At 39.7% G+C, this 16,228-nt stretch overlaps 2 protein-coding genes across 2 annotated transcripts; both read right to left on the bottom strand.

The window, feature by feature from the left end:
- Positions 1 to 254: 254 nt before the first annotated feature.
- On the bottom strand, positions 255 to 4,077 carry LOC115775427 (uncharacterized). The gene is made up of 5 exons (XM_030722963.1): positions 4,055 to 4,077; positions 3,672 to 3,764; positions 1,511 to 3,560; positions 1,221 to 1,391; positions 255 to 1,015 (listed from the first exon to the last, which is right to left on the bottom strand). Exons 3-5 carry the CDS (start codon positions 3,030 to 3,032, stop codon positions 789 to 791), a joined length of 1,920 nt encoding a protein of 639 aa, XP_030578823.1. The 5' UTR covers positions 3,033 to 3,560; positions 3,672 to 3,764; positions 4,055 to 4,077; the 3' UTR covers positions 255 to 788.
- Positions 4,078 to 4,086: 9 nt separating this feature from the next.
- Positions 4,087 to 15,221, bottom strand: LOC115775430 (uncharacterized). The gene is made up of 14 exons (XM_030722967.1): positions 14,761 to 15,221; positions 13,852 to 13,991; positions 13,610 to 13,769; positions 13,227 to 13,419; positions 11,894 to 11,950; positions 11,511 to 11,570; positions 7,912 to 7,971; positions 7,529 to 7,588; positions 7,146 to 7,205; positions 6,764 to 6,823; positions 5,998 to 6,057; positions 4,528 to 4,680; positions 4,215 to 4,327; positions 4,087 to 4,126 (listed from the first exon to the last, which is right to left on the bottom strand). Exons 2-14 carry the CDS (start codon positions 13,964 to 13,966, stop codon positions 4,087 to 4,089), a joined length of 1,191 nt encoding a protein of 396 aa, XP_030578827.1. The 5' UTR covers positions 13,967 to 13,991; positions 14,761 to 15,221.
- Between the last annotated feature and the right edge of the window lie 1,007 nt (positions 15,222 to 16,228).

Here is a 16,228-nt window from a genome sequence, read left to right on the forward strand (position 1 = left end):
TGGGGACTGGGAATGCTTAATGTCCCCTTTGGGGTCTTCAGTAATACACAGGTAAACAAACTATTTTATGCCACTTTTGGGGACCTTACTTCCTTTTGGGGTCTTCTGCAATATACACATACACAAACTATTTTATGTTAGTTTTGGGGGCCTTACTTTTCTTAAAGTCTTTCAAAGTAAGTATAACATAATATTATCACTAGACCCCACCCCCACCCACCCCAAATTTTCAGTATACTATTACTGTTCAGTGTCACAATGTAAAAGGTCATATTTTTCTATCCAATCCTACAGTAATTATTTCACAATTCAGTTTGCTAATTTGACAACATGCAAGGGGCTTGCCAGAACTTCAAAGTCAGGTCTCTATTTGTTTTGAAGAAATTACAGCTCTGTCCAACTTGTTGTGCCATAGAATAATTTAAATGTTCTGTGGCTTTTGTTACAACTCTGTTTTAGCAGTTAACATGCACACTATACATGTACAGAAACGTACTACAAAAGAAAATACATGTGGACCACTGAGTGCCTGCTTCAACCAAACTTTAATAAAATAAGAACTTTGCTTCCAAATACATTCAACATGATGTGGATACATAATGAAAACTAAGTTTAAAAACTGTCAACTTAAAAAAAGTTTTTTGTTTTTTGTAACCCCTCAGAATGAGGAAAGGCTTGAGGTAAAAATACACCTAATCACTGAGCCTAAAATTGTTCAAAACATATTCCGAACCATTTTACCTGAAAAACAGAGAACTTAAATGGAACTGAAAATGAACAAACAGCTCTCAGTCCTTTGCACAAGCTCTTCTCTTCAAGGCAGTAATGCGATTTCTAACGTAATTTTTTACCCCAGTCCAGGTTCTGTCTTTGAGTGCATAGGGTTCTGCATTGATGCACCGAATGCAGTCCAGCTTCTGAGGCACCTTGCATGTGTGGATGAAACGCATCATGTGTCTTTCAACTGCACGTACCTCACGGTCTTCCCACTTACGTTTGGAGTTACCTTGGTTGCCTTTGAAGGAAAGATAACAGGCATCAATATACTATTTAAATGTTTGAAATATTAAACGCCTCCCCCCGACCCCCAAATTAATGAATAAATTAATTAATCACAACTATATGATATCACATTGCTGCTTCAACATTCAGTGAGCCATATTTTTTCCATTACAATAGTTTGTCTATGCCAAAAAAGCCAAAACAAATTTATCACTGACCCTTTTTCAAGGGAGGATGGTAACAAGTTGTTGGACCTGAAGAAGTCCCTGGTCCAGTGTCTTCATCCTGATCTGTTGTCTCAGTTTCTTGTGTATTTGTTGTCTCCATAGCTGAATGAAGAGACTCACTCTCATCGCTTGAGGAATCCAGATCTTGCAAATCAACTTTTTCTAAAAGTTAAAAGAAAACAAACCACCACTAGTGCATTTAATAATAATAATAATGATGATAAAAACCAGTTAAGTAGGCATTACATTTCAGAGCATCTGAGCAAAATGTACACTCCTACCTTCAGGGTCAATTTCAATATCATCGAGTGTTTGGCCTTTGTAATGTGAAAGAGTTCCGTTCTCCACTGCCAAAAGCACTTTGCTCATCTTAGCAAGCTGAAGGGTTCCCTGAGGCAAGCGGTAATACTGCCTGTGCACACGGATGTCATGACCCAGAAAGTCTGCTAGTTGGTCTGCTTCATTTTCTTGAAGATTAAGCACCTGTGACATTGTTGCTATGTGCTTTCGGAGCCTTGTTGATGTTAAGAATTCAGGGTGTTTGGCACCACTCTCCTTTGCAAACATCTGGATACAGTCTCCTCCTCGATAGGCAGATAAAGCTCCTGGTCTAGCAAACATGTAGATGTTCTCTTTGGGGACACCACAAGATTCACGCGTTTCCACAAGGAGCTCCATTGCAGAGACCATGGATGGTTTTAAGAGAACAGGAACGCCTCTCCCTCGTTTTCCACGGATTTCTACTCTGGTGAAGAAATCACACATTTTGTTCTCAAGTGGGGTCAGGCAAGCAGTCATGTCCACATTGATTTCTGACTTTTTTCTATCTTTGAAGGTGGACAACTCCATTCGTGATACCTCTCCTTCTCTTCTTCTGTTAAAAATGATCACTTGAGCAAGTGTTACTTTGGCAAGCATTGCATAGTGGTATGGAGTGGGCGTCAATCTCAGTACTTTTTCAGCACCAGCTTTAACAGTCTCCATATGACTATCCAAACATTTGACATCATCTGTCAAAGGTAAAATCTGTGGTGCATTCCACTTGGACTCCTTCATAGTTGTTGTTGCACCTCTGGTGATCAGTCCCTTCCATCTAAAATTTTTGATCATCCTAAATTCTCGGGCAAATTGCACAAGGCTTGGGTCTCCGTCTTCTGAGGACAAGTTGTCAGTCTCAACAAGCTCAGAGATAATTCCCAGATTGTTGCCAATTTTTAGAGCCAAGGAAGGTTTCTGGAAGGTATTTCCCTCTGGATTGTACCCAGCCAACTCTTTCACTGCAGATATCAAATGATTGAAGTTCGCAGGATAAATCAGTTCCTCTGCCTTTTGAATGGCAGTATTCTTCCGAGTCGTAAGAAGCAGTCGCCCAAGTTCCCTAAGCCTTTGCCTTATGTAGTCATGTCTGTTCTTTCTTGAGCCATTCAGATCATACAGGTGCTGTCCAAACTGCAGAAGAAGTTGGTCATTTTGAATTAATTGAGTAATTTCATCATATTTCATACAGGAAATAACAGTTTTCAAACCCTCTCCAATGTCACGAGCAACAGCAGTTTTCAGTGCACATTTGGATCGAACTCTCTGCTTCCCATTCTTGGAGTCTTCATTACTTTCTTTCTTTGCTGGGCATCTTCTCATGTGCTTCCACAGTGTTTTCTTAGCATAGAGTCCTTGGCAGTGATAACAGTGAATGAAATCAATGGCACCCCTGGATTTCCTTGGTCTATAGCAGGCCTGGAGCTCACCGGCTCCCCTCTTGACCACACTGGCATTATGGGCAAAGTTTCCACGTCTTCTAAGCATGTTCAACCTATTGCGTCTCTCTCTTGAATTTTTGGGATATTGAAAGGCAAGAGCAACCTCTTCTACATTTTTATGTACAGCCTCCAGGTGTCGTGCAAGTTTTGATGTGGGTTGGAGACAATACAGACAATAGTTTCTCTTATTATACACACGGCGATTTCCAGACTTTAAAGGTGGTAACACTCTGATTGAGTCCGAAATCTCTTAAACTCTGCTTTTCTTTGGTGTACTTTCATTGCTATTTGTTGCACTTTGGGATAAGAACCTTCTCTTTCTTGGAGTTTCAGAGATCTTCTTCTTAGGACTAATGGTAACATTTCTATTCACTGAAATTTCTGAAGAAATATCTTGTTTTGATGGCGATAAATGGGGGTATCGCAGAGAAGGCAGAGGCTTCTTTGCAATTGGATTAAGAGGCACATCTTCGTCTTTCTGAGAGGAACTTCCTTCAGAGTCTGGAATATAATCAGCATCACTATAGTCTGTGTAATCAGATTCATCAAAAGATGTTTCTGTATATGTAGAGACCTTAAGGAAAAATAACATCGATTTAATATTTAGGGCATAAGTGAAGCATTTGGGTTTGAAAAGTTTAAAAGTGAAAGCCATTTAAAGATCAACAGTAATATAAAAAAATACCTGTTTTTGTCTTGATGGCCTCTTTTTTAAGTATTCAACAGAGCAATTTTCAGGTTGAATTGGTGATGTGGAAAATACAGAAGGAACTCTTGCCTTAAATAAGGATTAACAAAAAGATTGAGTGTCTAGAAATATTATAATTATTATAATTTATTATTGTGGACTAAAAATCCAAATAAGGAAATAGTAAAGTAATAGAAAAGTAAAAACAATAAAAGTAATAAAAGTAATACTGGTACAACAAAAAATTCAAACTGTACATTTCTTTTTTGAATATGCCTTTTGTTTTTTGAAGGAGATGAAAAGGAATAATAACACTGAAGTAGACTGAACAACAATGAACTATGTTAAATTTAAAGACTTGTTACCAGACTTTCGGTTACCTGCTGCTCTTTTTCCAATCTTTTGCTGGTCCTTAATTCCTCCAAGAAGGAACTATCAGATGAAGGTAGTGGCTATGAAGATTAAAAAAAAAATGCATTATATAGTAGACAAATATTTGACATAAATCTTTTTGTCATTACATCACAATTCATACACTACCTGTCCCACTCATCAAACATCTGAATATCCCTTTTATAGGCTGCAAGTTGTAATGGTACCTGAATATCATGCTGAGAACTCATGTCAGTAGTATTTTCAGGCTGGGATTTTAGCTGTGAACAAGAACGTAAAATGGCATGTTAGTTTGTAAAAGAGAAAATCAAATCAGCAACAACTTTAAATATAAACGCTGCCCGGCCAGAGTGTTGCATGTCCAGTACACTTAACATAAGAAATGTCGTCATCCATTATAAAAAATATATATTCAAGCCTGTTTGTACACACTTGCTAAATAATCAAGTACAGTACTCACAAGAGCATCCAGTTTTGCCAGTTCCTGTGCTAGTTTTGCACGTTTCATTAAAATCATGGTGTAATGTTTTTCTTTAGCATTATGCTCCTCCTCTGCCATTCTGTGACGTTTCAGGCATTTCTCATGATGCTGCCGCAGCTTGGTTAACCGTGACTAAATAATTAAAAAAGAAAAAAAAAAAAGAGAAAAAAGAAACAGTCATCTAGTTTGTATATTTTATTCAACTGAAAAAAGACATCTAATTTCACAAATGGATTGTTACCACACAATTATTACCATTCTAATCCATTAATTACTTTTGAAGAAAAACTACTGTAACTTTGAAGCATTTGTTAAATCAATTTCAAGTTCTTGTTTAAAAATGTTATTGGTTAAGCATCACTAAAAGAGACAAAAATCTACAGTGAAATCTCTTTAGTGTTCATTTTGCTCCTGATTTTGATTGGTCAATGTCTTGTCTTTCGAAATCAATGCCAAAATGAAGGCTGTTAGAACATCACGGTCAATAACTGGATGAAATCTGTGGAATTTACTTAGACAGAAACTTTTTAAATGACTGAAAAATTAAGTTTACTGTACTGCTTGATAACTAGGATTTATTTCTTTATCTTTTGGTAAAGTGGCTCGAGACGTCATTTGTTGTGAATTAGAGCTATATAAATAACCTAAATTCAATTAGATTGATTTGTGAAGATGAAACTTGCCTGATGGCGGTGTTCATCATTGCCAGTTTGGTTGCTGACTTCAGGGGTAGAAGATTTGTCCTGAAAACAAAGACATAACTTCATTAAAATCTACCAAAACATATCCAGATATAGTCCCCAGCACACCTCACTTTATTGACTTTTGGGGACGTTTCTAACACAAATACACTCTCCTTTAACCTAAATGAGGACAATCAAAAAGAAAGTCTACTGAGGGAATGGATAAAACCATGAACCCTCTGATTACTAAAAATCTGCTGCTATTAAGGCACGTTTTATTTTTTTAGAATAGATTTCTTCATTTTGGTCCTGATTTGGATTGGTATATGTCCTGTATTTTTAAATCTTAGACATACTGAAGGACTTGTGCAGATGAAACGTACCTGATGGCGGTGTTCATCATTGCCAGTTTGGTTGCTGACTTCAGGGGAAGAAGATTTGTCCTGAAAACAAAGACATAACTTCATTAAAATCTACCAAAACTTATCCAGATATAGTCCCCAGCACGCCTCACTTTATTGACTTTTGGGGACGTTTCTAACACAAATACACTCTCCTTTAACCTAAATGAGGACAATCAAAGAGAAAGTCCACTGAGGGAATAGATAAAACCATGAACCCTCTGATTACTAAAAATCTGATGCTATTAAGGCATGTTTTATGATTTTAGGATAGATTACTTCATCTAGGTCCTGATTTGGATTGGTATATGTCCTGTATTTTTAAATCTTAGACATACTGAAGGACTTGTGCAGATGAAACGTACCTGATGGCGGTGTTCATCATTGCCAGTTTGGTTGCTGACTTCAGGGGAAGAAGATTTGTCCTGAAAACAAAGACATAACTTCATTAAAATCTACCAAAACTTATCCAGATATAGTCCCCAGCATGCCTCACTTTATTGACTTTTGGGGACGTTTCTAACACAAATACACTCTCCTTTAACCTAAATGAGGACAATCAAAGAGAAAGTCCACTGAGGGAATAGATAAAACCATGAACCCTCTGATTACTAAACATCTGCTGCTGTTAAGGCATGTTTTATGATTTTAGGATAGATTACTTCATCTAGGTCCTGATTTGGATTGGTATATGTCCTGTATTTTTAAATCTTAGACATACTGAAGGACTTGTGCAGATGAAACGTACCTGATGGTGGTGTTCATCATTGCCAGTTTGGTTGCTGACTTCAGGGGAAGAAGATTTGTCCTGAAAACAAAGACATAACTTCATTAAAATCTACCAAAACTTATCCAGATATAGTCCCCAGCACGCCTCACTTTATTGACTTTTGGGGACGTTTCTAACACAAATACACTCTCCTTTAACCTAAATGAGGACAATCAAAGAGAAAGTCTACTGAGGGAATGGATAAAACCATGAACCCTCTGATTACTAAAAATCTGCTGCTGTTAAGGCATGTTTTATGATTTTAGGATAGATTTCTTCATCTAGGTCCTGATTTGGATTGGTTTATGTCTTGTATTTTTAAATCTTAAACATACTGAAGGACTTGTACAGATGAAACTTACCTGAGCGCAGTGTTCATCATTGCCAGTTTGGTTGCTCACTTCAGGGGAAGAAGATTTCTCCTGAAAACAAAAACATAACTTCATTAAAAAGTACCAAAACATATCTAGACATAGTCCCCAGCACGCCTCACTTTATCGACTTTTGGGGATGTTTCTAACACAAATACACTCTCCTTTAACCTAAATGAGGACAGTCAAAGAGAAAGTCTACTGAGGGAATGGATAAAACCATGAACCCTCTGATTACTAGAAATCTGCTGCTGTTAAGGCATGTTTTATGATTTTAGGATATATTTCTTCATCTAGGTTCTGATTTGGACTGGTGTATGTCCTGTATTTTTAATCTTAAACATACTGAAGGACTTGTGCAGATGAAACTTACCTGATCGTGATGTTCATCATTGCCGGTTTGGTTGCTGACTTCAGGGGTAGAAGATTTGTCCTTAAAAGAATGACATAAATTAATTAAAAACTACCAAAATATATTCAGATATAGTCCCCAGCACGCCTCACTTTATTGACTTTTGGGGACATTTCTAACACAAATACACTCTCCTTTAACCTAAATGAGGACAATCATAGAGAAAGTCTACTGAAGGAATGGATAAAACCATGAACCCTCTGATTACTAAAAATCTGCTGCTGTTAAGGCATGTTTTATGATTTTAGGATAGATTACTTCATCTAGGTCCTGATTTGGATTGGTATATGTCCTGTATTTTTAAATCTTAGACAGACTGAAGGACTTGTGCAGATGAAACTTACCTGATGGCGGTGTTCATCATTGCCGGTTTGGTTGCTGACTTCAGGGGTAGAAGATTTGTCCTGAAAACAAAGACATAACTTCATTAAAAACTACCAAAACATATCCAGATATAGTCCCCAGCACGCCTCACTTTATTGACTTTTGGGGACGTTTCTAACACAAATACACTCTCCTTTAACCTAAATGAGGACAATCAAAGAGAAAGTCCACTGAGGGAATAGATAAAACCATGAACCCTCTGATTACTAAAAATCTGCTGCTGTTAAGGCATGTTTTATGATTTTAGGATAGATTTCTTCATCTAGGTCCTGATTTGGATTGGTATATGTCCTGTATTTTTAAATCTTAAACATACTGAAGGACTTGTGCAGATGAAACTTACCTGATGGCGGTGTTCATCATTGCCAGTTTGGTTGCTGACTTCAGGGGAAGAAGATTTCTCCTGAAAACAAAAACATAACTTCATTAAAAAGTACCAAAACATATCTAGACATAGTCCCCAGCACGCCTCACTTTATTGAGTTTTGGGGACATTTCTAACACAAATACACTCTCCTTCATATCTCCTTCATATCAATATCAAGATGGCGCCGGTGAGGTCAGCAGCCGTCGTACCTGCTCCTACGCTTTGTTTGTATATATTAGGTTTAGCTTTAATTCTCGATTTTATAATTCCGCCTGCTCTGTGTCATATCACGTATGACAGACAGACTCTTTTTAATATCAGAATACAGCACTCTGGCTGTATTCTGACACCTTTTTCTCCCGACCCGGCTTGGCCCCAGGAGATACTGCGTTTCCAGTGGGCCAGCTCAAACAAAGGACGGCGCGGAGCACCCAGGTCACGGACAAGGCCCCGAGGGAAAAGAGCCGGTGTAAGAGAGAGGCTGAGGCGCAGAGCGCACCAAACGCCACTGCCGAGCATCCTGTTGGCTAATGTCCAGTCACTGGATAACAAGCTGGACGAACTCAGGGCCAGGATACAGTTTCAGAGGGACATAAGGGACTGCAACATCATCTGTCTCACGGAGACATGGCTGACCCCCCTCATACCGGACCACGCCGTACAGCCGTCGGAGTTCTTCAGTGTTCATCGCACGGACAGAACGAGTGAGTCTGGAAAATCAAGAGGAGGAGGTGTGTGCCTAATGATTAATAACAACTGGTGTGACAGTAGGAATGTTGTCCCTCTGAAACAATCATGTTCACCTAACCTGGAGCTCCTAACCCTGAAATGCCGCGCCCACTACCTGCCCCGCGAGTTCACTTCGGTCATCTTCAGCGCCGTCTATATTCCACCTCAGGCGGACAAAAACACTGCACTATCCGAGCTACATGAGGCTATTTCCACCTATCAGGCTAACCAGCGTGATGCGGCTCTCATCGTAGCTGGGGACTTTAACAGTGCAAACTTGAAAAAGCTGATACCGGAGTTGATTCAACACATCGACTGCCCCACCAGAGGAGAGAGGACCCTAGACCACTGCTACTGTCCATTCAAAGAGGGCTACAAAGCAAAGCCTCTTCCGCCTTTTGGGAAGTCTGACCACACCGCTGTCCTTCTCATGCCGAAATACAAACAACGGCTCAGGCAGGAACCCCCTGCTGTGAGAGAAGTGACACGGTGGTCTGATCAAACAGAGGCCGCTCTGCAGGGTGCGTTGGATTCAACCGACTGGGACATGTTTCGCAGCAGCGCGGGCGGAGACATCGAGGAGTTTACGGAAACTGTTGTGGGATTTATTGGGAAAGTTGTTGATGACACTTCACTAAGGAGGACCATCAGGACTTTTCCCAACCAGAAGCCGTGGGTGGATAAATCTGTCCGCGACGCCCTGAGGTCCCGCACCGTTGCCTACAACTCCGGCCTCGCCTCTGGGAACATGGAGGACTACAAGGTTGCATCATACAACGTCCGCAGAGCGGTGAAAGAGGCTAAACATCGCTACGGCCGCAGACTGGAACAGCAACTACAACAGTCTGACTCCAGGGGACTGTGGCAGGGACTACGCACCATCACGGACTACAAAGCACCACACACACACCCGGTGAGTGCCGACGCTTCTCTGGCTGATGAACTCAACATCTTCTTTGCGCGCTTTGAGTCGGGAAGCCGACAGCCCGCTGCGCTCCCGGCCGGAGGGGCGGAGACACTCACTGTGACGGAGCGCGACGTGAGGAGGGCGTTTAGACGTGTAAACACTAGGAAAGCGGCTGGACCAGACGGTATTAGTGGACGTGTCCTTAAGACCTGCGCTGACCAGCTGGCACCTGTGTTTACACTGATATTCAACCTCTCACTGAAACTGTGTGTGATTCCCACCTGCTTTAAAAAGTCCATCATAGTCCCTGTCCCAAAGAAACCACACCCCAGCAGCCCCAATGACTTCAGGCCCATAGCGCTCACCTCTGTGGTGATGAAGTGTTTTGAGAGACTCATCAAGACATTCATCACCTCCTCACTGCCAACCACCCTCGACCCACTACAGTTTGCATACCGGCCAGACAGATCCACAGATGACGCCATATCCTTCCTCCTCCACAAGACCCTTTCACACATAGACACTGGTAAGGGGAACTATGTGAGAGTGCTCTTTGTAGATTACAGCTCAGCATTCAACACCATAGTTCCCTCCAGGCTGGTCTCTAAGCTGCTGGACCTGGGCCTGGGCCCATCCCTGTACAGGTGGGTTCACAGCTTCCTGACCAGCAGACCACAGGTGGTACGAGTGGGTCACCTCACCTCATCCTCCCTCACCCTCAACACTGGATCCCCCCAAGGCTGTGTGCTCAGCCCTCTGCTGTACTCACTGTACACCCATGACTGCGAGGCCACGTCAGAGTCCAACGTCATCATCAAGTTTGCTGACGACACTGCTGTTGTGGGACTAATCTCTCACAATGAGGAGACAGCCTACAGGAGAGAGGTCTCCCGCCTGGAGAACTGGTGCCAGGAGAACCACCTCCTGCTCAACGTCAGCAAAACGAAGGAACTGATTGTGGACTTCAGCAGGAAGCAGCAGAGGGACTACCATCCACTTGTCATCAGTGGTGCTGAGGTGGAAAGAGTGGACACTTTCAAATACCTGGGAGTGACCATCTCACAGGACCTGTCCTGGACTCATCACATAAACATCACTGTGAAGAAGGCCAGACAGCATCTCTACCTCCTCAGGCGGCTGAGAGACTTCAAGCTCCCACTCAAGGTGCTCAGGAACTTTTACACCTGCACCATCGAGAGCATCATGCGTGGGAGCATCACCACCTGGATGGGAAACTGCACCAAGCAGGACTTCATGGCCCTAAAAAGGGTGGTTCGTTCAGCTGAACGGACCATCAGAACCACCCTCCCCAACCTGCAGGACATTTACACCAAGCAGTGCAGGCTGAGGGCCATGAAGATCCTAAAACAGCCCAGCCACCCCGGACACTCTCTCTTCTCCCTGCTCCCATCAGGCCGGCGTTACCGCTGCCTGAGGGCTAAGACTGAAAGGTTGAAGAAGAGTTTTTACCCACAAGCCATCCGTCTGCTCAACTCTGAGCCCTAACTGGACCATTATTGCACAATGTAAATATTATAATTTATAAAAGTGTGTATAGTGTATAGTATATAGAGTATAGTGTATAGTGTGAATTACTTTTTTTTTTTTTATTCTTCTTATTTATATGTGTGTGTATATATGGTTGCAGGTACAAAATACATTTCACTGTGCATTGTACTGTGTATAACTGCATGTGACAAATAAACACTATCTTATCTTAATCTTAATCCTTTAACCTAAATGAGGACAATCAAAGAGAAAGTCCACTGAGGGAATAGATAAAACCATGAACCCTCTGATTACTAAAAATCTGCTGCTGTTAAGGCATGTTTTATGATTTTAGGATAGATTACTTCATCTAGGTCCTGATTTGGATTGGTATATGTCCAGTATTTTTAAATCTTAGACAGACTGAAGGACTTGTGCAGATGAAACTTACCTGATGGCGGTGTTCATCATTGCCGGTTTGGTTGCTGACTTCAGGGGTAGAAGACTTGTCCTGAAAACAAAGACATAACTTCATTAAAATCTACCAAAACATATCCAGATATAGTCCCCAGCACGCCTCACTTTATCGACTTTTGGGGACGTTTCTAACACAAATACACTCTCCTTTAACCTAAATGAGGACAATCAAAGAGAAAGTCTACTGAGGGAATGGATAAAACCATGAACCCTCTGATTACTAAAAATCTGCTGCTGTTAAGGCATGTTTTATGATTTTAGGATAGATTTCTTCATCTAGGTCCTGATTTGGATTGGTTTATGTCTTGTATTTTTAAATCTTAAACATACTGAAGGACTTGTGCAGATGAAACTTACCTGAGCGCAGTGTTCATCATTGCCAGTTTGGTTGCTCACTTCAGGGGTGGATTTGTCCTTAAAAGAATGACATAAATTCATTAAAAACTACCAAAACATATCCAGATATAGTCCCCAGCACGCCTCACTTTATTGACTTTTGGGGACATTTCTAACACAAATACACTCTCCTTTAACCTAAATGAGGACAATCACAGAGAAAGTCTACTGAGGGAATGGATAAAACCATGAACCCTCTGATTACTAAAAATCTGCTGCTGTTAAGGCATGTTTTATGATTTTAGGATAGATTACTTCATCTAGGTCCTGATTTAGATTGGTATATGACCTGTATTTTTAAAACTTAGACATACTGAAGGACTTGTGCAGATGAAACTTACCTGATGGCTGTGTTCATCATTGCCAGTTTGATTGCTGACTTCAGGGGTAGAAGATTTGTCCTGAAAACAAAGACATAACTTCATTAAAATCTACCAAAACATATCCAGATATAGTCCCCAGCACGCCTCACTTTATTGACTTTTGGGGACGTTTCTAACAGAAATACACTCTCCTTTAACCTAAATGAGGACAATAAATCAAAATCCGGCTGAGGGCACTGATAAATAAAATTAACTCTCTGATTTTTAAAGAATTGCTTGTATTAAGGTATGCTCCATGACTTTTGGATAGATTTCTCTGTCTCTGTACTGATACTGATTGGTAGGTTTTCTGTTGTTTTAAAACACTGACATAATGAAGGATTTGAGAACATCATGCTTACAAGAGTGTGGGTTGTTTTGGACAATAAATAATAGATTCTTTGGTGATGCAGTAGTTGTTATGATTTGGCCATGGATTTCTTCATCCAAATTTGAATTCTAAATTGCTCTGTATCCTGTCTTTTCCAAAGTGACATGAGGATTTCAGAACATTGCATTTACCTGCATTCATTTGTTGTCATCTACTGCTACTAGAAAGTTAATAAATAAAACCAAAAATCTCAAGAGCCTATAATTGCAGTCTGTGACTATGCAAAACAATTTTTTTGTGCTGAATATATCTTTTATTTAAAACTATCAGATAGAGAACTATTTACATGTGTAGAGTTAATTTATACTATGGGCCATTCAAACATCAGCAAAGCAATTGCCAAAATGTGTACTGACATTCAAAACACTGATACCTAGTCAAAATAAAAACAAGACTTTAAATCTCAGTGTTAAAAATAAGAACACCTTGATCTGAAGAATTTTTATGTGTTTTAAATGCACAGTTTATGTATATGTTTGAGTCAAATTAAAATATGGCAAAACATATCTCATTTTACATTGTGTGCAGTAAATTGGCTTACCATCTTGCGCCAAGGCCAATCAGCTTTTCCGTAGTTATAAGTTATTTCTTCTCCTGGTTCAATGTCTCGGAGGGCAAACAGGCAAAGATGTGGTATCCCTTCAACTTCAACTGTTTTCATCTTACAGTTAGGCCTTCGGTGGTCATCGTTCACTAGTCGTCCCAGTGACTTGTCTTCAATAGAAGCATCAATGCTTGAAGAAAACAGCATCAACATCAGAGTAAATCAGTAAGATGTATATCAGATGTCTATATCAAATGAATTACAGGTAGTTGCTAAAATTGTATTGTATTACCTTTGCATAGTTTTTAAGATCTTGGGACAACCCATTTTAAAAGTATAACATAGGTCCATAATATATTGTAATATGAAATATATCTTACCACCAGCAGGTCCCTTTCCATTTGAAATCAAACAAAAAAACTTCCACTGTATCATTGAATTTATCTCTTTGAAGGTAAGGATCCACTTTAGAAAGCTTTCCACGGTATTCAAGGATAAAATCTCCCTGTTTGAAAAGCTGTGTGGCAATTACACCACGACCTTTAAAAGAAGAAAATATTGGTCTTTTTTTTAAAAAGTTTATTGGTGATCTAACTTTGCAAATGTAAAAATGACACCATACCTTTGCATGGGTTGATGAACTGTTCTGTTAGACCAGTCTTGTCAATTTCCAGCTTAATATAGTATTCTGCGTCATGTTGAGGTTGAACTCTTCTTCTCCTTATAGATGTTTTCATTGTTACTATCAAACCTGTTTTCTCTCTGTAAAGAGGGATTTAAAAACCTTGTTATTCCCCTGGTTCCCTATCAAAGCGCATGATAACATTGCTCAAGCAGAAATAGAAGATGGAACTATATAGAGTATTATATACTTTTAAAGATTACATATTACGTTGAAATTTAACATTTCTACTTTTAAGTTACAGTTCACTGCAAAGCCCCAGAAGATAAATAAGACCCTGCAGCTTATGTGTGTCACATTGTTTAAAGAAAAAAATGATAGTGCTGTGCATGATGCTCAGTGAGTTTTGCTGTTTAATTAGCACCTCTTAATTAACCTCATGGTTAGCTTGCACATTAAATTTGTAAGGCTGCTAATAAACTTATGTTTTCAAATTGGAATCATCATAGCATAGAAAGCTAAAATGACCTAAACTATTTAAAGTTTGTTTGTCAAAGACCAAGTTTAACCAAAAAGCCTTAGCTAAGCTAAACGAAGCTAAGTTAAGCTAAGCGAAGCTAAGCGAAGCTAAGTTAAGCTAAGCGAAGCTGATTTAAGCTAAGCGAAGCTAAGCGAAGCTAAGCTAAGCAGCTCTGAATGTCTAATTTACATGTGGCTAACTAATTCCGGCTAATTAGCTTAAACTCATTTTCTAAATTTTCAAGGGCACACCTAGCTAACTAACAGAGAGTCAGAAAAAAAAACCATCAGGGGAAAAATACTGAAATTTCATGTTTTGGTAGATTTTGCTTTTCAGACACTACCTTGTTATAAAAAATTGGTCTAAAGGTCTAAATCTACTTTTCATACCTTTAAACTTGCTCCACATGCTGCTGCTCTCCAGTGCTCACCGCCATGACTGTAGCAAAGGCCTACTGTGACATTGAGGCCTGACCATACCTCCTCGCCCCTCCCCTGCTGTCCTTCCCTCTTGCTGTAAGGACAGCAGGGCCAATATAAAAAAAAACAAAAATCTTTTGTTTGCAAAAACAATCCAACTGTTGCCTTAAGTATCACTTTTATATTTTAAATGTTTTAATAATATGGCTTTACTTATTTATTGTTGTTGATGTTATTGCTCCATTTTATCAAAACAGTGTAACAATATGTAAAGAGTAATATTAGGTCGTAATTATATTCTATCTTAGATTGAAATAGTTTTTTACATATTCAAATAAAGTTGATAAGTAAAATTAAATAAATAAAAATAAATTACAGAACTACATTGCTAATAAATAAAAGAAGCTAAATAAAGAGTTTAGCATGTAGTCCAGGAGTCACCAACCTTTTGGCTGCTAAGAGCTACTTCGTGGGTACTAAGTGATACGAAGGGCTACCAAATTGATACATACAGCTTTTTAAAAATTATATCACTTAATGATTTATCTAATTTTGGAACAACTCCACGGGCTACTCATACTACTTGGTGCCCAGGGAGAACCAGGTTGGTGACTCCTGATGTAGTCATTTAAAATTCTGGGATATTGGTATGTTCAATTAAGTACAAGAAGAAGAAGAAGAAGAAGAAGAAGAAAGAAGAAACAGCCTTTATTGTCCCACAGAGGGGAAATTTGGGTGTAACAGCAGCCGCAGTTATTATAAATATAAATAAAAATATAACAATTTACACTATTAAGAAAAGAATATATATATATATAAAATCAACAAACAAGATTAACCTTAATACTACTAATAATAACACTATATACAATGTACATGATGTGCCTGTGTGTTGAACCTTAACAGGCCGGACTATTTACAGTATATTATATATTATCCTACATTGTGTAGGTTATTGTGGTTTTTGTTGGGAGCAGTGATGGTTATAAAGTCTTACAGCTGCTGGGAGGAAGGATCTGCGGTAACGCCCCTTTGTGCATTTAGGATGCAGCAGTCTGTCACTGAAGGAGCTCTCCAGCTCAGCAACAGTTTCATGCATGGGATGGAGACCTTGTCCATCAGTGATGTTATTTTGGTCAGAGTCCTTCTGTCTCCCACCACCTGCACTGAGTCGAGAGGACATCCTAGGACAGAGCTGGCTTTCCTGATGAGCTTGTCTATCCTCTTCCTCTCAGCTGTAGACAAGCTGCTGCTCCAACATACTGCTGCATAGAAGATGGCTGATGCCACCACAGAGTCATAGAAGGTCTTCAGGAGTGTCCCCTGCACTCCAAAAGACCTCAGCCTTCTCAGCAGGTAGAGTCTGCTCTGACCCTTCCTGTAGAGCGCATCAGTGTTATGAGTCCAGTCCAGTTTATTGTTTAGGTGAACACCCAGG

The sequence above is a fragment of the Archocentrus centrarchus genome, unplaced genomic scaffold, assembly GCF_007364275.1.
Source record: "Archocentrus centrarchus isolate MPI-CPG fArcCen1 unplaced genomic scaffold, fArcCen1 scaffold_127_ctg1, whole genome shotgun sequence".
Classification (NCBI taxonomy): Eukaryota; Metazoa; Chordata; class Actinopteri; order Cichliformes; family Cichlidae; genus Archocentrus; species Archocentrus centrarchus.

Excerpts from the sequence above, each read along its gene's own strand:
- LOC115775427 (XM_030722963.1), bottom strand. The coding sequence starts at position 3,032 with ATGCTTAGAAGACGTGGAAACTTTGCCCATAATGCCAGTGTGGTCAAG. Across the intron at positions 1,392-1,510 it reads TATTGAAATTGACCCTGAAG|AAAAAGTTGATTTGCAAGAT; the intron begins GTAGGAGTGTAC and ends TTTAACTTTTAG. Across the intron at positions 1,016-1,220 it reads CCATCCTCCCTTGAAAAAGG|GCAACCAAGGTAACTCCAAA; the intron begins GTCAGTGATAAA and ends TTTCCTTCAAAG.
- LOC115775430 (XM_030722967.1), bottom strand. The coding sequence starts at position 13,966 with ATGAAAACATCTATAAGGAGAAGAAGAGTTCAACCTCAACATGACGCA. Across the intron at positions 4,681-5,997 it reads ATGATGAACACCGCCATCAG|TCACGGTTAACCAAGCTGCG; the intron begins GTACGTTTCATC and ends TTAATTATTTAG. Across the intron at positions 4,328-4,527 it reads TGGCAAAACTGGATGCTCTT|CTAAAATCCCAGCCTGAAAA; the intron begins GTGAGTACTGTA and ends TCTTGTTCACAG.